General features: G+C 42.8%; 1 protein-coding gene and 1 long non-coding RNA gene across 2 annotated transcripts in view; one reads left to right on the forward strand and one right to left on the reverse strand.

The window, feature by feature from the left end:
- Nucleotides 1-17087, reverse strand: part of AFF1 (AF4/FMR2 family member 1) — a 208126-nt gene extending 191039 nt beyond the window's left edge. Inside the window, exons 1-2 of the mRNA XM_025385115.1 lie at nucleotides 16849-17087; nucleotides 2426-2499 (exon numbers count right to left, since the gene is read on the reverse strand). Coding sequence (XP_025240900.1) covers nucleotides 2426-2463 — 38 coding nt within the window. The 5' untranslated portion in view covers nucleotides 2464-2499; nucleotides 16849-17087. The remainder of the gene's footprint in view (nucleotides 1-2425; nucleotides 2500-16848) is intronic.
- Nucleotides 17015-18918, forward strand: LOC112624497. The gene is made up of 2 exons (XR_003119409.1): nucleotides 17015-17591; nucleotides 18539-18918. It is a non-coding gene; the product is annotated as an uncharacterized LOC112624497 (long non-coding RNA).
- The last annotated feature ends 6840 nt before the right edge of the window (nucleotides 18919-25758 follow it).

The raw sequence follows: 25758 nt of genomic DNA on the forward strand, positions 1-25758 counted from the left end.
TCAAAAAAAAAAAAAAAAAAAAAAAGAAAAAGAAAAAAAAATGGTTCCCTAACATCCCCCATCTTTACCTTTTCCTATTAATATGAAATATACAATATATTCAAGTTAACTACATATGGATCAAAATATTAAAAAGTCAAAGAGGGTCAAGCAGCTAACTAAATGTGTGAATCTGGCTGTGCAGAGAGCTATAACGAATTGAAAAGCGTCAGTGCTTTCTCAACTTTTTTTTTTTTACATCAAGTCTCTGGGGCAAACGGACAAAGCAGATGTCTGCGGGGGAAATTAGATAGGAGCTCTGGCTGACCTTTAGGCTTGCGGGGAGGGGTGGGGGGAAATCAATATCGTGGCACACCTGAAAAGCATTTGATGGCATACCACTTGGGAAGTTCTGAATTAGAAAGCCTGTGTTCTGCTTAAAAGAGCTGAAGCTATTCAATTCTGTCTGAGCACTGCTACATGGCAATGCAAGCCCAGGGTTGCTAAATCTTAAATTTTTCATGAGAAGACAGAAGATTGTTAAGTAAAAAACATTGGCAGATAATTTCTTTCAGAATTCTGTGACAGGCCAACCAAAACCCATATGTTGACCAGATCTGTCCCACAGTCCACCAGCTTACAAGTTCTGATTTAAATGCAAAAATGAAATCGTACAAGTGCCAGCAAAGAACACATGACATTATTTTCACAATCTTGGAGGAGGAAAGACCTTTCTAAGTGCAATCAAGGCCAGAATCCATAAAGGACAAGACATTTAACTACATAAAAATGTAAAACGTATGTGTAACCCAACATTATGAATAAACCTAAAGACAAATGATAACAGCTTTCCCCCAGGCTCTAGCAGAATGTGAATTGCAGCAGTCAGGGTCAACTGTCTTCCCTTTGGTGAGGGGAGAGAGTAAACCAAGTTTAACAGGCCCACAGTGATGACCAGGAACTGAATCATTTCCTAAGTGAACCAGAAAGGGGGAGAAGTGGGAGAACATTTGGGATGGTCCACAATTGCAGGCACCATCATCTATTCTGTGGCATTATAAATATTAGTTAAATAAGTCCGAGTCTACATTTCCTATAATGTTTTTATTTTTTAGACTAGTCAAATGCAGTAGCAAGAAGGGGGAAAATAATTCTATCATAAATAGAAATTATGGCTGGGCATGGTAGCTCACACCTGTAATCCCAGCACTTTGGGAGGCTGAGGCAGGTGGATCACCTGAGGTCAGGAATTCGGGACCAGCCTGACCAACATAGTGAAACCCTGTCTCTACTAAAAATACAAAAATTAGCCAGATGTGGTGGCATGTGCCTGTAGTCCCAGCTACTTGGGAGGCTGAAGCAGGGGAATCACTTGAACCTGGGAGGCGGAGGTTGCAGTGAGCCAAGATCATGGCACTATACTCCAGCCAGGGCAACAGGAGCAAAACTTTGTCTCAAAAAAAAAAAAAAAAAAAAAAAATTTAATTAATAAATAGAAATTATGATAAAAGTAATAATAAAAACAATTCTGTAATTGCTAGAATGTTACTACAAGGGGTAGTAGTAATATTTAAAAACATTTAATATGTTTTTGGTGTGGCACAGAGGCTCACGCCTGTAATTCCACTACTTTGGGAGGCCGAGGCAGGGGGATCACCTGAGGTCAGGGGTTCAAGACCAGCCTGGTCAACCTGGTGAATCCCAGCTACTTGGGAGGCTGAGGCAGGAGAATTGCTTGAACCTGGGAGGTGGAGGTCGCAGTGAATTGAGGTCGCACCACTGCACTCTAGCCTGGGTAACAGAGTGAGACTCCATCTCAAAAAAAAAAAAATATATATATATATATATATATATATATATTTTTTAGTAGCTAATAGTTTAAATAAAAACTAATCAGTGATAATTCTTTCTGAATGTCAAATGAGTTACTGTTTAAAACTGCTTCAAAATGTTAATATGATCCCCTCAATCAAAACTGATCAATTACTACATGCAAGAAGGCACTAAATTGTGTGTGCAGAGTTGGAGGGAGAGATGTGAAAGGGGCAAAATATAAATATGAAGGAATTCCCTCCTTCACACCTTTCCGGATGAGGTGGATTTGTTTATTTATTTCAAGCACAGGCTGAGCATGTGTACGCTTTCCCCAAATCAGTGCAATCTTGTTATCCTGAACACAGCATTAGAATGCTGATTTAATCATTTAAATTAACATCACATTTTTAAAAAATGAGTTAACAGTCTCGGCAGTTGCTAGCTTTAAACGACAATATGTAGCCAGTCCAACAAGTTTGACTTCATGTAGAGAAAACTGAACATTTCAAACATTTTCCTGCATCAGTGAGTTCTTAAGTTGCAAAACTGAAAAAGACCAAACTTATTCATTGAAAAGTGGATTATAAAATTAAATATCAGCATGTCTTTGAATCATAGATTCCATGCTTACCTGCTGCCACTGCTGTTGACTCTTTCCGTAAATGCCATTGTTCCCAGTCAGTGGAAAGTGGCAAGTCTGTTCATCTGAAAGAGAAACAAACAGCAGCCCGTGAACATTAGCCTGTGGGTAAATTCAGGGATACACATGACCTGTAAGAAGTTTTCCTGGAGACAGAATTCCAAGTTCTCATTTGAATTAGAAAATGGTTCTCCAATTCCCAAGTTGCATGAATAAACTATCTAGTATATATCAAAGGCCAATTGCACTTTTAACTGTGAGGCTGCTTCTCAAAGCCATTTCAGCAAGAAAACAATGTGCACAAGTTTACCATAAGGAGAAGGGGGAGGAGAAAAGGAAATACCATTCCCCTGGTGCCTACTTTGTGCCAAGCATTGTGTTAAATATAAATAAGCCCTTTGAAAAATGGCATTTCATTAATACATTATAATAAAGTTGCAAGGCAGATACTAATATCCTATTTTATAGATAAGAAAATGGAGACTCAAAATCATAAAAAAAAAAAAAGAAAGAAAAAAAGAAATGTAGACTCAGTTTTAAGTAATTTGCCTAAGGTCACAGGTTGTGTCAGCATCCTCACTAGAATTAAAAGGAAGAAAAGTTAAGAGTGTCAAGTATGCAAGAGAAAAGAAATCAACAGGTCATTCTCACAGGAGAATGCAACACTTAACAAGAAAAGTGGGTCCTGGTAACAATCAATCTTAAGATTTTACTTCCACTCATTAAAGGTACTTAATCAAAACAAAACTCAAATAAAACAACTACTGAGCATTCTTTCAAAACAAGACTGAATTTGGGGGAAAAATTAGTATCCAATCTGGGCAGATAGTCTTGCTACTATCTTGTGTAACTCTGGAAACAACCCCTCATGGTTAACACTGTCTACAGCTGTTTCCTTTTCCCTCTCTAGTGAGTATTTATAAATTGACTACACTTATCCTAACTTGTATTAAATAGTTTTACTTTTCAAACTTTTCAAACATCCTTAAGGCAAAGGTATGTTACTAAATTATCTTAGTACAGACTCGACAAACCATTTGATACAAATGGAAACACACATTAAATTTGTAATCATTTTAACTTACCTCTGTTTAAGAGGCTGTTACAATTTTGGCTGAGGTTGAAACACTGAATATAGTCCTTGATAGCTCTATTCTTACTCCTGATAAGGTCTTTTATCTCCCTCTCCATGGAATTTAAATTGCTGACTTGCTAACTACAATGTTTCCATACTAGCAGACATAATTTGTCACTCTATCTCCTCTCTCAAAAGATTGCAGCATGGATGTTGCAAATATTCTAGTTAACTCACACTAGCAGAGATCTACTTTTCAGGGTCAAACATGTGTCACTCCTCTGACCAGCAATAGTGGCCCCCTAGGCAAGTTTTCTCAATTCTCCAACTCAATCCCCACTCTTCTCCCTCCCCTTCCCTCACCACTTACTATCGCTCACTTTCTCCTTTTTCTCTTTCTCTGCATTCCTCGCTCTACCCCTGCCTTCGCTGCTCACACTTTCTCTCTCTTGACTTGCAGGGCTGGCACACAGTAAGTGATCAATAAAACACTATTGCATTCCTGTTGGCATTATTCTTCATAACACCTCTGTAGAGGCACCTGAAGAGTCCCTGATGGCAGTTCCTCACATGACCCTCCCAATGAAGATGCTCAACCTGCTTGCAACCCAATAGCACCCACCCCTAGGGCTCTTTGGTGGACAATGATAACAGTAGGAAAGGAGACAGGTTGGGCTGTTGGGTGGCTATCAATCTGAGAGGGGTCCTGAGTTCACTTGTTTGTTCACTGACTGACAGAACCAACAAATGTATCCTGAGTATCTGCTCTAAGCCAGGTACTAAGAAAAAAAGAGAGTGGGCCGGATGTGGTGGCTCAATCCTGTAATCCCAGCACTTTGGGAAGCCAGGGTGGGCTGAATGCTTGCGCTCAGGAGTTCAAGACCAGCCTGGGCAACATGACAAGACCCCGTCTCTGCTAAAATTAAAAATAAATGGCCAGGTGTGGTGGTGCATGCCTGTGGTCCCAGCTACTCTACTCAGGAGGCTGAGGTGGGAGGATTGCTTGAGTAGGGATGCAGATGGGAGGGGTGATGTAGGTTGCAGTGAGCTAAGATTGCACCACTGCCCTCCAGCCTGGGTAACACAGCAAAGCCCTGTCTCAAAAAACATAAAAAATAAATAGAGTGAAGAAAAGACTCTTGCTACCACTGAGCTTACATACTACAGAAGGTAAGCAAAGACACATTCAGTAAAATAGATAGATGTTAGAAAAGCAAAATGGGAGCATAGAGTGCAGAGAGGAATCAAGGTAGGGTACTATAGTTTTATGTAGGGTGGTCAGAGAACACAACATTTGAGCAAAGACTTAAAGTGAGGAGCAAGCCATGGAGTTCTGTAATGAAAAAGGGTCCTCAAGACTGACAAGTAGAAGACTGAAGGAGTGAGCAATGCCCTAGGTCTCACCGCTCAGGAGCACTACAGATTCTCGGGTAGGTGAATGGGGTTCAAAGTGAGAGAGACCATAGCTTCTGAGGAATCGAGCCCCTGGACACAGCCAGGGACCTATCTGTGCAACTAAAATGCTTAACTTCGCGAGAGGCTTGATCTTTCCCCACAGAGGGAGAGAGGGGCAGGAAGGCTGCATCATGAGATTACTGACTGATATCTCAGTTGTGTCTCACAACAAAGACCAAAGTCAGCCTAAGCAAGGCTGTTGAGGGTGATGTGTGATTTCCACAGCTGTATGAAGAGCCCAGATACACACTACGATACGTTATGAATGTTAGGTTATGTTAGGTTCAAATGGTGGCCTACTATAGTCAGGAAATTATTATTCTAAACCACCAAGAAAGGAATTTAGTGTATGCTTCAATTTAGCAATTCTCCTTTAAGGAATCATTCCTTAAAATACAGTCACATGTGTACAAGGAGGTATGTGCAATAAAATATTGCTTGTAAGAGTAAGAAAACTGGTAACAACCTAATACATATCATTTTAAAAATGGCTAATTATGATACATCATAATGAGATGCCTTAAAATATCAAAAAGAACTACATAGGTTTATCTAAGCAAGATCTAAATAAAATGTACAATATGAGCCAAGTTTTTTGTTTGTTTAATGCTTTATTATTAAGTTTATGCATACACACACAGTTTGGAATAGCATATACCAAACTGTTAATAGTAGTTTTCCGGAAAGGGAAGAGATTTGGGGAAGGGGCCAGAGCAGGAGATGTAAAAGGGCATCTTCACTTTTTATTCTGTTATGATATCAATCTTTCAGTATAATCCTCCACGGGCCAAGCATGGTGGCTCATGCCTGTAATCCCAACACTTTGGGAGACCGAGGTAGGAGGACTGCTTAAGTTCAGGATTAGCCCTCGCAAGGTACTGACATCTTGTCTCTACAAAAAATAGAAAAATTAGCTGGGCATGGTGGCACATGCCTGTAGTCCTAGCTACTGAGGAGGCTGAGGCAGGAGGATAGGTTGAGCCCAGGAAGGAGGAAGCTGCAGTGAACTGTGATCTGTGCCACTGCACTGCAACCTGGGTAACAGAGCAAGACTGTCTTATTAAAAAAAAAAAAAAAAAAAAAAATTGGGAAAGGCTGGGCAAGGTGGCACAGGTCTGCGGTCCCAGCTACTCAAAAGGCTGAGGTGAGAGGGTAGCTCGAACCCAGGAGGTGGAGGCTACAGTGAGCTGTGATCATACCACTGCACTTCAGCCTGTGTGAAAGAGCAAGGCCCTGCCTCAAAAAAAAAAAAAAAAGAAAAGAAAAGAAAAGAAAATAGGGAAGATACTAACTTGGCTCTATTTAAAAACAGCATAGTGCTGTACAGCAGAAAGAAGCTAGGCTCAAGTGAGCTGCATGATCGCCTTGGACAACTTAAGCCTCCATGCCCCTACGTGTAAAACGGAGAGCTTGCTACCTAGAGTAACAGAGAAGCATATATCATATCACCAAGCTAAAATACCTAGCACACTGACACATCGTAGCAGCTATATCCACATTAAATTTTATGTGATGCAAACTTTCTTTCATTTTGGAATGTTCCATGGCAGGAATGTACGTTACTATCTAAGTGACCCTTCTATAGTCCTCCTTCTCTTGCTTACCAAATTTATTCAGAAATTAAAGTGTCATGTGTATCAAACTGCTTTTCTTCCCCAAATAAACAATTCACAATTCAAGAGTGTGTATACACATATATGTGTGAGTATATATACATATATGTGTGAGTATATATGTGTGAGTATAAAAATTACATATATGTAAGTTGTATGGACACTCACACCACATACATATAGAGAGAGAAAAAAAGAGAGAAGATGAATATAAAAAGTGACTCAAGATGTTTTCAAATACTGTGTTCACTTAGGTCATTAAGTGCTTCCAAACCTAGTACACTCTGGGGAACCTACTCTCGAGAGTCTTTATGACATGCTGGTAGAAGATCCGCTTTGCAACCAGCTATAAGACCTCCAGGCCAGGTACGGTGGCTCACGCCTGTAATCCCAGCTCTTTGGGAGACCAAGGCTGGCAAATCACGAGGTCAAGAGATTGAGACCATCCTGGTTAACACGGTGAAACTCTGTCTCTATTAAAAATACAAAAAAATTTAGCCAGGTGTGGCGTTGGGCGCCTGTAGTTCTAGCTACTCGGGGGGTGAGACAGGAGAATGGCACGAACCCATGAGATGCAGCTTGCAGTGAGCGGAGTCCACTGCACTCCATTCTGAGTGACAGAGCGAGACTCTTGTCAAAAAAAAAAAAAAAAAAAAAAAAAAAACCTCGAGAAAATTATTCTTCTTCTCTAAGGCCTCAGCTTTCTCATCAGTAATATACGGTTTCATGGGATTGTTGTCGGGTAACGTAAAATAATATTTGTAAAAGTCTTAGCACAATGACTGGCTCATGGTAAACATTCAATAAATGGTAGTAGTTGTTTTAGTTATTTTTTTGGCTGGCCAAACCATGTGCTGCGGCAACTCCATACACTAGGGAAGCTTGCTTGCTTGCTTGCTTGCTTGCTTGCTTGCTTGCTTTCTCTCTCTCTCTCTTTCTCTCTTTCTCTCTTTCTCTCTTTCTTTTTCTTTTTTTTTTTTTTTTTAACAGAGTCTTGCTCTGTCACCCAGGCTGGAATGCAGTGGCACAGTCATGGCTCACTACAACCTCCACCTTCTGAGCCCAAGCAAACTTCCCACCTCAGCCTTCAGAGTAACTGGGACTACAGATGTGTGCCACCATGCCCGGCTAATTTTTCTTTTTTTTTTTTAAGGCACAGTTTCACTCTTGTTGCCCAGGCTGGGGTGCAATGGCACATCTTGGCTCACCACAACCTATGCTTCGGGGTTCAAGCGATTCTCCTGCCTCAGCCTCTCGACTACCTGGAATTACAGGCATGTACCATTATGCCCAGCTGATTTTTTTGTATTTTTAGTAGAGACAGGGTTTCTCCATGTTGGTCAGGCTGGTCTCAAACTCCCGACCTCAGGTGATCTGCCCTCCCAGAGTCCTGGGATTACAGGCATGAGCCACCGCACCTGGCTAATTTTTGTATTTTTGTAGAGACAGGAGTTTGCCATGTTGTCCAGGCTGGTCCCGAAAATGCTGGTATTACAGGTGTGAGCAACTGTGCCCAGCCTGGGAACCTTTCAACTGGACAAACAGAGCAAGTAGTTCCCCAGTCCCAGGACCACAATCTAGTTTCCAAAGGAGAATATGAGAAAAATTACTCTGTCCAGAGACCAGAGGCCTGTAAGCTGGTTAGTCCCTCGTCATTTATACTTCTCCTTTACCCAGGAATAACAGTCTCTTGGTAATAGGCAATGTGTCAGGGATAAGTCATGGGTCATACATTCTGTTTTAGTCTGATTCTCTAGAACTCTACTCCAAGTAGAGAGATCTACCCCCTGGGAGAGATCATAATCTCCCAGGACCCCAAACTGATCTGATTATCTACAGTTCCTCTAGGCTCTCAATACGTATGGACCTCACAAGCTCAGAAATCCATAAAGGAATACAATTTCCCCAACTATCTCTTCTCCACTTTGAAGTTTTGTTCAGTGGGGTTCTGGAGCTACCCTACGCTCAAGTACACATCCCACATGTTGTTGGCTCCCTCTGATCATTAGGCACTCAGCTCAATGACACATTCTCAGAGAGGCCTTCACTGACTCTCAAAGGTAATGTAACAATGCTGTCCCTCAAGGACTCTCTCCAGCCGTAATGGAGTAGAGTACTCTCTTCTCCATATGAGTACTCTCTACTCCATTATGCTTACTATATGGGTTAGGAATGTGTTTAGCTGCAAGTAACAACTTTTTAAATTAATAGAAGTTTATGTTTCTCCTATAGAAAGTCTAGAAGAGGGTGGCTACTTGGCATGCTGTTAGCTATGCAATGAGGGCATCAGGAACTCTGACTTTTTCTGCTCTGCCTATTTAGCATGTTGTCTTTATGCTTGTCATGGTACATCTTATAAACAAGATATCTCATTCACATTCAAGGCATGAAGAGGAGAAGAGGAAGGTGCAGCTCTGCCTGACATATTTGTCTATTTTTGTCAGAAAAGGAAAATCCTTCCCAAAAATCTTGACTAAGAAAAAAACCAGAACTAGGTCACCTGGGCTCTTCTAGCTTTAAAGGAAGCAGGTAAATCAAGATACAAACTGTCACCACTGGCTGAGAACAAACATGATCTATTACCCAAGACTGGACAAATGTAGTCTCTTAGCAATTAAAGTTCTCTTAGTGACAACAAGAACCAACAGGAATGGCTACTGAGGAGAAAAATAGCAGTGCTGGCCACACTTCTATTTTTTCATAGTACTTACTACTAGATGGAGTTAACTTATGCTACATAAATAAATAAATGTTTATTGCTTATCTGTGACTCATTGCTTATCTGGACAGATGAGTCACCTGATTCTGTGTAACCATAAAGAAGCTGGGAAACACAGAAAAGCACATGAATATTGGTAGAAAACGTCTCTGCCTCATTCCCTGTGGGCTGGCAAAATATCGTACAAGGCATTGTCCTCATTTCAGAATTTGGACCCTTACAAAAGTTTCTTGGAACAAACTCAGAGTTTGCAATTTATTCAAAGTAAACCAATTACTTCATCTTATGAGACAATATTTACCATAAAAAAAAAAAAAAAAAGACTGAGAACACAATCTCTTCCTTCAGGAATAATAATAGCAAACATTTATGTAGCACTTACTATGCTCTGCTCCAAGAACTTGCCAGATCTTAGTCCCTTTAATCTGTTCAAGTACTCAATAAAGGAGATACTGCTATACTGCTCGCTCCATTTTATAAGGAAAAAAAAAACAACGGAGGATTGGAAAGGTGTTGGGAGACAATTTCTCCATGGGTCTGTGGTATTTGTGCATATTTTTACAAGCAGAGGCATCAATTGTCTTTGTTTTGTTTCAGATTATCTTTTTCGAGACAGGGTCTTGCTCTGTTGCCCAGGCTGGAGTACAGTGGAAGGATCTCAGCTCACTACAGCCTAGGTCAAGGCTCAAGCAATCCTCCCGCCTCAGTCTCCTGAGTAGCTGGGACTACAGGCATGCAACACCATGCCTAGCTATTTTTTATTTTATTTATTTATTTATTTATGAGACAGAGTCTTGCTCTGTTGCCCACGCTGGAGTGCAATGGCATGATCTTGGCTCACTGCAACCTCCACCCCCAAGCAATTCTCCTGCCTCAGCCTCCCGAGTAGCAGGGATTACAGGCACGTGCTACCACGCTGGGCTAATTTTTGTATTTTTAGTAGAGACAGGGTTTCACCATGTTGGCCAGGCTGGTCTCAATCCTGACTTCAATGATCCACCCGCCTTGGCCTCCCAAAGTGCTGGGATTATAGGCGTGAGCCACCGTGGCCAGCCCACCTGGCTATTTTTTTTTTTTTAATTTTTGTGGAGATGAGATCTCACTATGTTGCTCAGGCTAGTCTCAAACTCATGAGCTCATGCAATCCTCCCACATCATCCTACCAAAGTGCTGTGATTACAGGCATGAGCCACTGCACCTGGCTGTTCCAAATTATCTTTAAAGATGTTTGTATGGTGAATAGCCTTGGAAAGTAGGGACAGTGTCCTACCACTAAGGGCAGCACGTTTACTATGCAGTATAATCAAGATAAAACTCTCCCTTCACAGGTTTTGTTTGTTTTGAAACGGAGTCACGTTCTGTCACCCAGGCTGGAGTGCGGTGGCACAATCTCGATCTCTGCTCACTGCAACCTCTGCTGCCCGGTTCAAGCAATTCTCCTCCCTCAGCCTCCCGAGTAGCTGGGATTACAGGTGTCTACCACAATACCCGGCTAATTTTTGTATTTTTAGTAGAGACAGGGTTTCTTTTTTTTTTTTTTTTTTTTTTTTGAGACGGAGTCTTGCTCTGTCACCCAGGCTGGAGTGCAGTGGCCGGATCTCGGCTCACTGCAAGCTCCGCCTCCCGGGTTCACGCCATTCTCCTGCCTCAGCCTCCCGAGTAGCTGGGACTACAGGCACCCACCACCTCGCCCGGCTAGTTTTTTGTAATTTTTAGTAGAGACGGGGTTTCACCGTGTTAGCCAGGATGTTCTCGATCTCCTGACCTCGTGATCCGCCCGTCTCGGCCTCCCAAAGTGCTGGGATTACAGGCTTGAGCCACCGCGCCCGGCCGAGACAGGGTTTCATCATGTTGGCTAAGCTGGTCTCAAACTCTTGACCTCAAGTGATCCACCCACCTTAGCCTTCCAAAGTGCTGGGATTAGAGGCATGAGCCACCATGCCCACCCAGCCCCTACCTTCACGGGTTCTAATGATTAGGGAAAAAAAACAACAAGAAGATAAAATCTCCCTGTGAAGAGCAAATATGCTTACTGACAATTATAAAAGACTAGGGAGGCCAGGTGCAGCAGCTCACATCTGTAATCCCAGCACTTTGGGAGGCTGAGGCGGGTGGGTCATCTGAGGTAAGGAGTTCAAGACTAGCATGGCCAACGTGGTGAAACCTCCTCTCTACTAAAATTACAAAAATTAGGTGGGCGTGGTGGCACATGCCTGTGATCCCAGCTATTCGAGTGGCTGAGGCAGGAGAACTGCTTAAACCTGGGAGGCTAAGGTTGCAGTGAGACGAGACTGCACCACTGCACTCCAGGCTGGGCAACAGAGTGAGACACTCTCTCACACACACACAAAAAGATTAGGATTCCCTAAACTCAGGATTCCCTTCCTGTTAATGCAACCCACTGTTTTTGCATGTGTCACTTGGCTCTCTTCCTCTCTTCACATAACCCTTTGGAAAATGGGGGCTTAGGAAACCAGAGTAAGAAAATGTTGATATTCTGGCTGCAGCTATCTTGATGATACAGTCATTCATTCCTCTCTAACCCAGGGGTCTGTGAAACTGTGGCAGGTTAGTTAGCTTGAGAGTAGGGTAAAATCTCAGACTTCACAAGTGTTGTTGCTGTTGTTTAAAGAAGGGGTCTCACTTTGTTGTCCAGGCTAGTCTCAAATTTCCTGGGCTCAAATGACCCTTTTGCCTCTGCCTCCCAAAGTGCTAGAATTACAGGCATAAGCAGCAGTGCTCGGTCAGCCTTCATAGTTCTTGAAAAAAAGTAATTTGCCTAAGGTCTGACAGCTTTGTAGGTAGCAATCCAAGATTCAAACCCAAGCTGTCTGACTCAGAAACCTTTTTAAACTCTCCGCTATACCACAGTGGTTCTCAAAGTGTTGTTCTAGAAATAACAGCATCAATATCAGCCGCGAACACGTTACACATGCAAATTCTTGGGCATTACCCTAGACCTGCTGGATCAGAAACTCGGGGGATGGGTAAGAGGAGCACATCTGTGTTTTCACAAGCCTTTCAGGAGTACATTATAGGTCTGAGAACTACTGCCAGACTGCACATATTCACTGTATCTATAAGAGAGGAGGAAATGGTATGAGTATGTCCTGATTTACACAGGGATATGCTCTCAAAAATTTATAAACTGAGCTTTCACAAGTTGAATAATAGTTTTCAAGCACTAAGGCAGCTAGTCTGTAATGCCCTGTATTTAATTTTTAGAAAGGTAAGGATTCTTATCTAGTGCAAATAAGCACCACGTGTCTGTTAAATAGGTTTGCATAATTTTTTCCTTTGGAGGCACAAATGTTCAAAATCCTAAATGAAAATACTTGTTTTTATTCCCATAATGACCAGAAAGAATTACTTACCCAAGGAGAAACACTATTTATATTTTAGAGTCAAGCTGTAATTCTTGAAAAACAGGAAACCACACATCAACATAGCCAACACAGTGTACCATAGTAGAAAGGGCACCAGGCTTTGAGTCACAGAGTCAAGTCACTTAACTTCTTCAACTCAATTTCCTGATTTTAAAATGGAAAATGAATTCCAATTTCAGAGTCACAATTAGGCTTAAATGATTACGCCATGTGAAAGCTGTTGGTAAACAGTAAAGTGCCAATATAAGTTCCATCTGCACAGGCCCTTTTTCTTTCTTCATCATGTTACCATCACAATTTCTCCAACGCTTAGGATACTGTCTGCCTCACAGAAGCTACTCAATACTTACACGGTATTAGGAATGAATATGAGATATTATATTAATGATGTAATTGACTCCTTCAGGCATTATTTGTCATAATAATCTCAGTCTTTTAATAGGAAAAAGTCACTCTAGCAAGAAATCCTTAGTCATGTTTAAAATGGGCCAGATAATTTAAGAAAATCAGCTGATTTTCTTCCCTTCGGGAATACTACTGAAGTTCTGTCCTAAGGCATACAACAAAAACTCCTATTAGCAACCCTGATGACCTTGGGGGTCTCATGGTGTCAAGTCTGTAACTATCTGTTGCCCAGATATAAACAATCAGGAATAATGGATGTGTACCTACAAAGAGCCACATATTTCACATTTATTTTCATGCTGTGGCAGAATGTTAATAAATGGATTACAGAGTTTATGTAATCGATTTTAAAATCTAAGATCCAAATCAACAATATTAAATAAGCTTCTACTGTGTATTAAAAAAAAGAGACTACTAGAAAGCAACTGCCAATTAAACATCACTTGGGAAGAGAAACCATTGTTGAATTTATTATTTAATGAGGAAAATATCACTTATGAAACTCTGTATACTTATGGTAAATACAGTTCCTTTTTTCCTTTTCCTTTTTTTTAATTTTACTTTATTTTTTTTTTGAGATGGAGTCTTGCTCTGTGGCCCAGACTGGAGTGCAGTGGCATGATCTCGGCTCACTGCAACCTCCGCCTCCTGGGTTCAAGTGACTTTCCTGCCTTAGCCTCCCAAGTAGGTGGAATTACAGGAGCACACCATCATGCCCAGCTAATTTTTGTATTTTCAGCAGAGACAGGGTTTCGCCATGTTGGTCAGGCTGGTCTCGAACCCCTGACCTCAAGTGATCCACCCGCCTTGGCCTCCCAAAATGCTGGGATTACAGGCATGAGCCACTGCGCCCAGCCCCAATGAGGTTCCTTAATTTGCACTCTCTCCAACATACTTTCTCAACCTCCCCCAAAATTAGTTAATGGTCTAGAGCCCTGAAATAAAGGAACTTTGGGCCCACAAATTACAGAATTGAACATAGAACTCTATCAGCTTTTCAAAAAAATATTGAAAACAAGTTTACCCTTTCTAAGCTCAATTTTTTCACCCTTCTTTTCAACTTTCAAGGCAATATGAAACTTCAACTAAACAATTACCTGGCTAAAGTGACTTGTAGGCCAGGCATGGTGACTTCCACCTGTAATCTCAGCACTTGGGGAGGCAAAAGTGGGAGGACTGCTTGAGCCAGGAGTTCCAAGACCCACCTGGGTAACGTAGGGAGACCCTCCTCCCCACCCCAATCCATCTCTACCAAAAGATTTTTTAAATTAGCCGGGCATGGTGACACATGCTTGTAATCCCAGCTATTTGGGAGGCTGAGGAGGGAGGATCCCATGAGCCCAGGAGTTGGAGGTTGCAGCGAGCTATGATAGTGCCACTGCACTCCAGCCTAGGTGACAGAGTAAGAACCTGTCTCAAAAATAAATAAAGTGACTTGTAGAGGTGTCTGATAAAGACGTAACTCATATATATGTATTTTAATTGAACAGTCTCTTCCAAATTTAATCCAAAATCTAATTAAGCAAGTATCTCAGTCAATTAAAAAAGTAACTTTCACCTCAACCAGCTCTGCGAAATTCAGTTAAACCAGAGAGGAAACAGAAGAGACAGCTAGTTTTGACATGGTCTTATTACCCTATAGCAGATTAGTGATTCTGGTGGCAAAAAATGCATGCCTGTTATGCATGTAGGAGAAAGCAATGTTTAAAATGGCCTGGACTTTTGTCATAAATTTTCAATCTCTAAATGATCTTTGTATGCTAATTTAACACACTGTTATTCTTCAAAATTATATTTTTGCAAAGTTGAAGAGTTAAGCAAATGCCAAAGACACAAATTCAATTGTTACAGTGAATGAATAAGGCAGATTAATATTTAACAGTTCATTTTCTTGCAGGTGGAAAGCAAAGAATTCACAGCAGCATACCTGCAAGTCCCACATCTCCAGCCTCATCATCCTTGTAAGTTATATTTGAAAAAAGAAAAGTCTCCAATATCTAAACTCATTTTCCCCAAAAGTCCCACTCTTCAATCTCTACTTGTCTCAAAGTGACCAAATCTATCCCAAATTATTTCCTTGGTTCTCTCCGTCCAATGAGTTTCTCTAGTTTTACGTACTACTTAGGTATTCTCTTGCTTTCTCTCCTCGTCTCCCCTTGGATCGTTTTCCTTTAGTTCTCACCACTGTTTTTCTGCATATTTATCTTCAAATATTCAAGTACAATACTTTCCAACATCCACAAGAGACAACACCTTGAAATTAAAGCAGGCAAACCCATCCAGAGTTTTCCATTCTCCTGTGAATCTACTTCCAGAATATCCACTCAAGGAATCCTTCCCACTAAAGATGAAAGGCGAGCTAAGGAAATACATTAGACAGAGGAAGTAAACATTGAAACAGGGCCATGCCTAGGTATTCTTCAGTCCCAGAGAAATAAACCTAGACTCTTGGGTCCAAAGGTCTTTTTTGTGACTTTTATCCCCACCCAGAGGCCGACACCACGCAGGTCTGAGAGAAGTATCCCACGGCCACCTACCTTCTACACACACCGCATGACCTTGCTCTGAAATAATCTTGCACAAGCCAAATTCTCCACGCCTCTCAGACTCCTACCTAATGTTCCTGTGCCTCAGTTTCTGAGCTCTTCTCACTTTGCAACTGTCCCAGGGAACACTGGGTCTTCGCCTTAATTTACAGGTTTGCACTGAAGGTTTTAAATCAGTCTGGTTTCCCCGTCACACCCCACAACCTGCACGAAGAGGGGGTTAAAATTATCTCCGCTCTACCCTTAAATAAAACAAATCACTTGGCTGCAAGGCCTTTCCCCCAACAGAGACTGGTTCACAGGAGATTCGGACACATCTCCACCTCCAAAGCCAAGTGCCTTCCCGGGATGATTTGCATAACAATATGCGGGTCCTGGTGGTGGAGAAGCTCCGGGAAAACTATCAGGACGGTATCGAACCGCCCGCAGGCCCGTCGCAGCTCCATTAATGTAACTACCATCACACTAAGGTAACGTGTGATTCACACTCTCCACCTTCTCTCCCCTCTCATTCCCCGGCTCCGGCGCTCGCACTGTCGGAGGGTGGGGGTGCGACGGTCACAGAGGATGGGACACCCGAAGGAAAAAAGCATTATCAGGAGAAATTAGCCAGTCCCACACTCTGAAGACGCCTCTCCCTCTGTCCCAGAAGTAAGTCTCAGAATGTGGCTCCAACTCCTCCCCGGAGACTACGGACCACCGACACACCTCTCCCTCCTGCTCTCAGTGAGACGCGACGGGAGGCCCTCATCTCTCTCCACGACAGGCACAGGGGAGGGTCCCGGGGTGCAGGAGAGAAGAATCCCGCTTTTCCCCGCCCCTCCCCCCTAGAAACTTCTGGGACTCATTACGCAACTCAGGGAGCAGGTCCCAACAACGGGACAGCTCTCCACAAAACGCGGGGTGCACAGGCAAACGTCTGATTTGGGGGCTGGGGGTGAGGAAGGAGCATGAGTATCTTCCCGTGTCCCCGTCCCGTTTTTCTACGCGCTACCTGCCGCGGGATCGCAAGTAGGGCAGTGAGAGCTCTGCGCCCTCGCCCGTTCTCCCCGAAGGCTCCCTCCGGAAAAGTGGGAACGCCAGCGACTTGAGTCAGCTTGCTGGGAAGCCGGCAGAGAGGCGGGGAGAGCCTAGGCTTCCGAGAAGTCCGCGGCGGCGGCGTCGGGGGCCAGGCGGACCGACCCCCAGTCCTGGGGGGCGCAGGGCTGCGCTCACCTTCTAGACCCTTCCGTCCTCTAGTCCCGGGTCGGGCGCCCTCGTCACCTCCGCCCTCCCCTGACCTGTTGCGGTGGGAAGGGGCGCGAGTGCAGACAACGCAAAGGAGCGCGTCCTGCCGGGGCTCGGCTGCGGAACCGCGGAGGAAAGGGTGCAGCTGCGGCCGCAACGCGCGCAGGCGGCGGCCGAGTGCGCAGGGGCCGCGCGCGCCCGTCGCTCGCTAGCAGGCTGGGAAGCTCCGCGCGCCGGCCGCCAGGGCGCCCCAAGGCCACGCCCCTCACCCCGCCCCCACCTTCTCCCGAGCGGCGGTACCGGGTTCCGCCCCGACCCGCGCCCTCTAGCTGGCGCCACCCAAGCGGCAAGGGACGTCGCGGCCCTCCCGGGATTGGTGGGAGGATCGTGGGGGAGCGGCAGCTCAGGACGGAATACGGCAGTGACCGCCCCGGTCGCGAGGGTGACCCTGCCCCGGGTTGCTGTGGGGGCGCAAGAACCCTTTCACTTTACGGCGAGATTAAGCTCAGGGTCAAGTTCTGAGCAAAAAGTGTCAAGGAGCCTTTTTGCAGCCTCCTGTACTATTGAAACAGATTGTGTGCCCTTTAAAGGAGATAATAACTAACATCTGGGGAGGGCTTTACAATTTAGAAAAGGCCTTTCACACACAGGCCTGTTTTATCTTCACAACAATCTTATAAAACAGATATATTGTTCCCATTTCCCAAATAATGAAACCGAAGCGCTGAAAAGTAAGTATTGTGCTCAGTGTCACAAGCTACTAAGTGGCATGGGAAACCAGGTCTCCTGAATCTAGCCTCCGGGTTTCTGCCCTCCACCAGCCCAACCTCAGAAAATTCTAATAGGTTCAGGGGGCTTTGGCAAATAGACCGTTGGGAAGAAGGGGAAACTTCAGGTCTAGTTAAGTCGCTGCCTGATTCCTGTTCCTGTTGTGAACATACCAAGGAAAGCAACAGGCTGTCTTCATTGTGTGGTTGCACCTTCCTTCCTGAAAGGGACGCAGAAAGATTACATCAAATGGCCCAGATGATATTTCACCTCCAATATTTTATAGTTTAAAATGGGTGAAATTATTTGGATGAAGAAAAGCACCTTACTTAAATTCAGTATGATGTGTAATGTAAATTGGTATAATGTATGAAAATAAGCCCCTCCCTGCCTTCTGTTCTTTCCTTTTTAATTTTGTCTCTACTGCTCTGCTCCTCAACTCTTTTATTGTCCACATAATTGAAAACCTAATTGATGGATATTTGCAATTCCAAATTAAACCTTTGGCTACTTGACTTAATTTTCCGTGGATTGTTTTCCAAAATATAACTTTTCACACTACTCCATATCCTCCTATCGGGAGATTGGTTTACCTAGACAGATAAAATAATTAAGGTGTCCCTGATGAAACCTGGTGGTGTATCTATCTAGGATGAAAGTTTTGGTCATCCCTGAGCAGGATGGGACAGGAGTCACCTCTTACAAAGTGTGTGTGCGCCTTTTAAAGGTTTCTAACAGAGACTGAGCTCTATTCTAATCAATAACAAATATTTTAACGTTTTTGCTATATAATGAATACATTTCATTGTGAAACATGTATAAGCATGGTAATATATCATAATCTGAAAACTTTTACCGCTTCTATCTAAAATGTTTTCCTTTTTTGTGTTCTTTTTGTACCATCCCATAGTATCTCCTATAGGGCTCTTCAAACTGTGGTCAACTTAGTAAATGATGTTGACAGTGGAAGTGTGATAATTTTATTTTCCTGCCTTTGGAATTGAAGAATGTAATTTTGCAAAAATTTTGTTGAAGATGATGTAACTTTGGTTCAGAGAGTAGCTCATTCCATTTACATCAATATTCTTAAGGCAGTGTGCTAGGTGACAAGCCATACTGATGACAAAGACAGAGCTCCTATTTTCATGACATTCCAGTGTGGTGGCAGAAACAAGCAAGTAAATAAATAATTCCAATACACATTTCTATTGATTTATTTCCTGAATGGTGACTGGCTATTTAAAAAGACTAAATCAAATTAATTTTCTCATAATGAATAAAAAAGGATAGTCATGCCAGTGAGTTATTATTTTTTAAAATGCCTGTCTCTCTTCTGCGGGTCACTTTATAAAAATAGTCAATAAGAAGGCTATTTTAAAAAGTGATTACACTATATCTACGTTAAAAATTTTTTTGTATCTACTTTTTAAATTTCAGACATAAACAAAAGGAGAGTAATTATGTAATGGAGTTGCACATATTTAGCTTTGTTAGCTACACTTTCCTCCATCATCTTCCTAACAGGAATTCTTAAATTACATTTTTAGCACACTCAGTGAAATTCCAGCACTTTCTTAATTTTGACAACCTAGTCTCATACATTTCAGATGATATTTCTAATAAGGTGAAGCATATTTCTGACATCGGTGCTTTTTTTTTTTTATTTTAAACAGAACCCCCTACCCCCGAAAAAAATCTCCCTTTTAAATATGATGATGGGACTTTTTAGCTGCTGCTTCATATAAGGACTCCTAGGATATTACCTGACAATTTTCAGCCATGGTTTTACTTAAAATTTAAAAACAAATTAGTAAAACCCCTGGGACTCATAGAAGCTCACAGGATGTATTCTCAGAGCACCTAAATAGCCCATGAGGAGGGAAAACAACATTAAGATAGAGGCAGGTGAGGAATGTACCCAGCCTCACAACATGGACATCTGTTTGGTCAAGCTGACGTACTTCTAAACTCTGCAGTTGTGCAAGATCCAAGCGTTTTAAGCCAGCAGTTTAAATTATGTTCTTCCAAATGACTGCGTGTATATCTCAAAGGGCATTAATTTCTTCCCCCAAAGTATATAAATGAATTTTTTTTTTTTTTTTGATGTGAATTTTCATTCCTGTTGTTCAGGCTGGAGTGCAATGGCGCAATTTCAACTCACCACAACCTCCGCCTCCTGGGTTCAACTGATTCTCCTGCCTCAGCCTCCCAAGTAGCTGGGATTATAGGTATGCGCCACCATGCCCAGCTAATTTTGTATTTTTAGTAGAGATGGGTATTTCTCCATGCTGGTCAGGCTGGTCTCGAACTCCCAACCTCAGGTTATCTGCCCACCTTGGTCTCCCAAAGTGCTGGGATTACAGGTGTGAGCCACCACACCCGGCATAAATAAATCTTAACCTGAGCATATACTTATGATTAAAAATAGAATAAGGCCAGGCACGGTAGATTATGTCTATAATCCCGGCACGTTGGGAGGATGAGGCAGGAGGATCACTTGAACCCAGGAGTTCAAGACCAGCCTAGGCAACATAGTGAGATCCTGTATCTACAGAAAGCAAAAAAATTAGCTAGGCGTGGTCGTGCACAACTACTTGGCGAGGTCCCAGCTACTTCAGCGGCTGAGGTAGGGGGATAACTTAAGCCCTGGAGATCGAGGATGCATTGAGGTATGATCATGCCACTGCACTCCAGCCTGGGTGACAGAATGAGACACTAACTAAAAAAAAAATATATATATATATATATGTGTGTGTGTGTGTGTGTGTGTGTATATGTGTGTGTGTGTGTGTTTGTGTGTATGTATATATAAAATTAAACAGCCAACCCGCACTTAGGGGAAAATGGTGTAGATGACGAGAGGGAGATGCTGGCACTGAGGAGGGAGGAAAAAGGAGCAAAGATTAGTCTAAGCCAGGTTAAGGGAAGTAGAGGAAGGCCCAGTTCCCAAAAAAAGAACACAAACCAAGAGGAGGAGCAGAATTTCAAGGCAAAGATTATGAGGAGGGCAGTGATATGAAATAGGACAGGAAAGGTCAGCCAGAAACTGATAGCGAAGGGCCCTACATGCCAACCTATGGAGCTTTCCTTTCATCCTAAATGCAGTGGGTAGGAGACTGATTTGATCATGCTGCATTTTAGAAAGATTACCAAGACTGCCACATGAAAGTGGATTGGAGATAGTCAGGCTACAATTATAATCCCTAAGGTTATGCAAGAAAATGTACAGAAAGCCAGGTATAGATTGTGGGCAGATAGAGAAATTCTTAGTTATCTGTCTCTATCCGGGAGGCAGATATGCAAATGTGAACCTGCTGTAAGAAGAACCAGGTGCACAATTATTATAATTAAAATAGCTGTCTGTATTTTGTGATGAATACTTTGCAGAAAACTTGATTCCTAGTGACCTGACATCACTTTTTCTAACAAATACGAAGTTCATATTGTATGTGAATTTTTCCTCATTGCTACACGCTACTTCCCAATCCCAGTGGGGACTGTGAATGCTTCTTAGTCATGTAGTTGTATTGTTAAACTGATTTCATATTTAAAATAGTAATTTGCAAAATTGCAGTGCAGCTGGAACAAAACACAATGTGAGCACAATAATATTTTTTCATCCCGCAATACAAATGTAGGGATTTAACTGAGTTTCCACAATTTCCCAGACATTGTACACATATAACTTTATTTAATCTTCTTGAAAATGTGGGTATATTGTCTAGTTCATGAATAAAGAACCTCAGAGAGATATTTCATCTTGATCATGATTATATAACCAATTGAATAGTAGAAGCAGAATTTGAACTCAGCTCTTCCATGGCTGAAAGACATGTTCTTAACATACATAAAATTAGATCAGTATAAGTGTTTCAACTAATATCTATTAGCGTGAAATTCACATCAGCAGGCTCAAGGGAGCTGATAATGGGGTTTTCATGCTGACAGTTATATCTGGAGGACTAAATAAGAAGAGGAAAATGAAACCTGAATGATTATGGGAAACTCAAATAGTTGAGAAGTGGGAAGGAAAAGAAATAATAGACAGGGTTAGACTAGAAAAGTTAAGTTACAGTGCCCCGGTGGAGCAGTACTGGAGGTAAGAGCACCCTAAAGACTATGGCACAACTTCAAGAACTCAGCCCTCAATACTATAGTTCATCCCAACCCACATCACTCTTCTAAGTTCCAGACTATCACCCTCATTGGTTTGCAAGAAATTCCATGTGGTTGTCCCACAGGCACAATAAATTCAATGTATCTAACATGAACTTATACTACCCAATTTCTGTTATTTGGTTCCCAACTTTTGTTAATGGTACCATTATAGACTCGGGATACTGATTCAAGTGTCCATTACTTACCAAGTCATATTTAACTTTCCTCTTAAATTTCTCCCTTCCTTATGAGTTATCTTCCCTTTTTTTGTTTTATTTCTTTATTCTTGTATTAAATAGCTACTAAGTGTCAGGTACTAATTCTGCTCAATTCTGGGAATATAAAGAGAAATAAGAGAATAACCTTGTTCTCAGAGAGTTCATATCTAGAAGGAGAGTGTGATAGGCTGAAGTCTAAGATGGCTCCCAAGATTCCCAATCCCGTGTGATTTCATTTCCTCTCCTTGAGTGTGAATGGGCCTGACTGAACCAGGTGAGCTCTGTTTTGAAAAGAAGATCTAGGAGCCAAAGAATGAGTAAGTCAGAGAGATCCAAAGCTGCAGCAGATTCTCTTCTGTTGGCCCTAAAGGAGCAAATTACCACGCTGTATAGAGGCCATATAGCAAGGACATGAAAGCATCCTCTGGGAGCTGAGCGTAGCCTCTGGCCAACAACTAGTAAAAATTCAACAACAACAAAAAAAGGACCACAGTCATATGACTGCAAAGAAATGGTTTGTGCCAAGGGAACTTGAAAATGAACTTTCCCTAGTCAAGCCTCCAGATGAAGATATATCTGGCTACACCTTGATTTCATCCTAGAGAGATCCTGAGAGAGGACCCAGGTAAAATGTGCTGCAAGTCTAACCTACAGAAATTGTCAGGTAACGAGTGGGTGTTGTTTTAGACTGTTAAGTTTGTGGTAATTTGTTATGCAGTGACAGAAAACTCACATGGAAAGACAAAAGAATAAATCTTTATCTTGCTCAGTGCTAGGCTAGAGGCATGCATGATAGAGCGTAGGAGGCTATCAAAGCACAGACAGGGACATCCAACAAACGCTAACGGACTTGGGGAAGGAATCCCAGCAGAGGTAGTAACTAAGATGAATTCTAAAACCAAAGAGGGAGAAGAGAGAAGGAGAGGGAAGGAGAAAACCAAAGAAAAGAGGAAGTTGGGGAAAATGTGTGTGATCAAACGGGGACATGAAACTTCGTAGGCAGAGGGAGTTAAATATCTACAAGTCCCAAAGTCATAGAGTTCATAGTGACCTTTAGAAACTAAAAAGATGTCAATATGTCTAAATTCGGGGGCGAATGGTAAAAAGTGAGGATGGAGATTTAAAAAGAAAAAAAGAACGTTTACCATTTACTGATTGACTATGTGGAAGCCCACAGTGTCAGCTCATCCTGCCTCACCACAACCCCAAGTCAGAGACGGATGGCACAGGTCATTTGCTCGTTTGCCTCAAATCTAGTCTAGTCTAGTCTAGGTGCACTTCCTCTACTCTGCCTTCAGTCACGGAGTGGATTCTCCCAAACCACCTTTTCAGGGCTTCTTTGCTGGGAAACTGGCTTCTGGGTGGGTTTGGCCAATGGCAGGCACTGGGAGGAGATAGAAGGGCAGGAAGAGAGGCAACTCCTGGGTATTTCTCTTCTTTCTCTGCTCTGGGCAATGGCTCTGGCCCAGTGGCAGCACCTCCTCTGTAGCCCCAGCTTCTACAGATCCCAATGAACAGCTCTGCCTCCTGAGCTCTTGTAACGCTAAGTTCTCCCTTAGTCCCCACCTTAGGGTGGCAGTTGCTTAATCCCTGAGTAGTCTCACCTTCCCCTTTTGGGTCTTTCAGTATTAAATTCTCTCCACTGAACTACCTGGCATGAGTGTTATTTTTGTAACTGGATTCTCACTGAATCACCATGTTTGACAAATGGAGAGCTACGAATCAGAAAGATTGAGCAACATGCCTAACGTCACACAGCTGGGATGTTGTGGGGCTGGGGTGTAGACGTTTGTTTGGCTGTGAAGCCTGTCTCTTTCCACCCAGCTGCATTGTCTCTCAGAAGCTTTCCATCACCATTCTGAGTCAGCTCCTTAGAACTTCAACATTACAGCAACCTCCACTCTCAGATTAATCTTCCTTAATTATACCTCTAGTCATGTGAGATATGTGGCAATTGCAAAGGGAATTCAGTATCAAATCCTCATTCTAGACTCCAGACTTTCCAGATTTTTTTTTTTTTTTGAGATGGTGTCTAGTTCTTATTGACCAGGCTGGAGTGCAGTGGTGTGATCTCGGCTCACTGCAACCTCCACCTCTTGGGTTCAAGCAATTCTCTGCCTCAGCCTCCTGAGTAGCTGGGATTACAGGCGCCCACCACCAAGTCCGGCTAATTTTTCTGTTTTTACTAGAGACAGGGTTTTACCATTTTGCATTTTGGCCAGACTGGTAACTGTTGACCTTGTGATCCACCTGCCTCAGCCTCCCAAAGTGCTGGGATTACAGGCGTGAGCCACTGTGCCTGGCCCCAGCATATTTCTTAAACCAGTCTTTTTGGCTTCACTTTTGCTAGACATTTTGCTCTACTTGAAAGCTGCCCTTGATTTTTACTTGTATGTCTTTACTTATTCTATTTCTGTTCCCTTTAGCTAGACTGCTCTAGTTCCACCTTAAAAAACAAACAAACAAAAATACATGACTGGATCTTGCTATGTTGCCCATGCTGGGTTCAAGCAATCCTCCTGCCTCGGCCTCCCAAAAGTGCTGAGATTACACACATGAGCCACCATGCCTGGCCTCCACCTTTTGATACAATATCTGTCCTTTGAAGCTTATTTCTTTATTCATGTATTCATTCATTCAACAAGCCTGGGACAGGGTACATTCTAGGCCCTTAGGAGAGAAAATAGAACAAGATGACTCTATGGCCGGGCGCGGTGGCTCAAGCCTGTAATCCCAGCACTTTGGGAGGCCGAGACAGGCGGATCACGAGGTCAGGAGATCGAGACCATCCTGGCTAACACAGTGAAACCTCGTCTCTACTAAAAATATACAAAAAAAAAAAAACTAGCCAGGCGAGGTGGCGGGCGCCCGTAGTCCCAGCTACTCGGGAGGCTGAGGCAGGAGAATGGCGTAAACCCGGGAGGCAGAGCTTGCAGTGAGCTGAGATCTGGCCACTGCACTCCAGCCTGGGCAACAGAGCGAGACTCCGTCTCAAAAAAAAAAAAAAAAAAAAGAACAAGATGACTCCTATCTTCTAGAATGGGGGTGGGCATACTTTTTCTGTAAAGGGCCAGATAGTAAACATTTTAAGTTTTGTGGGCCACATGGTCTCTGTCACTACTCAACTCTGCTATTATAGCACAAAGGCAGCCATAGGCAGTACATAGAGAATGAATAGACTATTCCAATAAAACTTTATTTACAAAAGTGGGTGTTAGCCGGGTGCGGTGGCTCAAGCCTGTAATCCCAGCACTTTGGGAGGCTGAGACGGGCGGATCACGAGGTCAGGAGATCGAGACCATCCTGGCTGACACGGTGAAACCCCGTCTCTACTAAAAAAATACAAAAACTTAGCCGGGCGAGGTGGCGGGCGCCTGTAGTCCCAGCTACTCAGGAGGCTGAGGCAGGAGAATGTCGTAAACCCGGGAGGTGGAGCTTGCAGTGAGCTGAGATCCGGCCACTGCACTCCAGCCTGGGCGACAGAGCGAGACTCCGTCTCAAAAAAAAAAAAAAAAAAAGTGGGTGTTAGGTTGTAGTTTGCCGTGGTTTGTTGAGCCCCTCCTCTAAAAACTCACAGCTAAACAGATGGAAAAGCCAGGAGAAAATGATAATGCAAAAAAACATATCAAAGAAATATGGAAGATTGTACAGTAGGCACATGTGACAACAATAACATAAACATACCCTGAGAATGAACCTGTATGGCAGATACACCTGACAGCAATAACGTAAGCATACCCAGAGAATGATCCTG

The sequence above is a fragment of the Theropithecus gelada genome, chromosome 5, assembly GCF_003255815.1.
Source record: "Theropithecus gelada isolate Dixy chromosome 5, Tgel_1.0, whole genome shotgun sequence".
NCBI classification, from domain to species: Eukaryota; Metazoa; Chordata; class Mammalia; order Primates; family Cercopithecidae; genus Theropithecus; species Theropithecus gelada.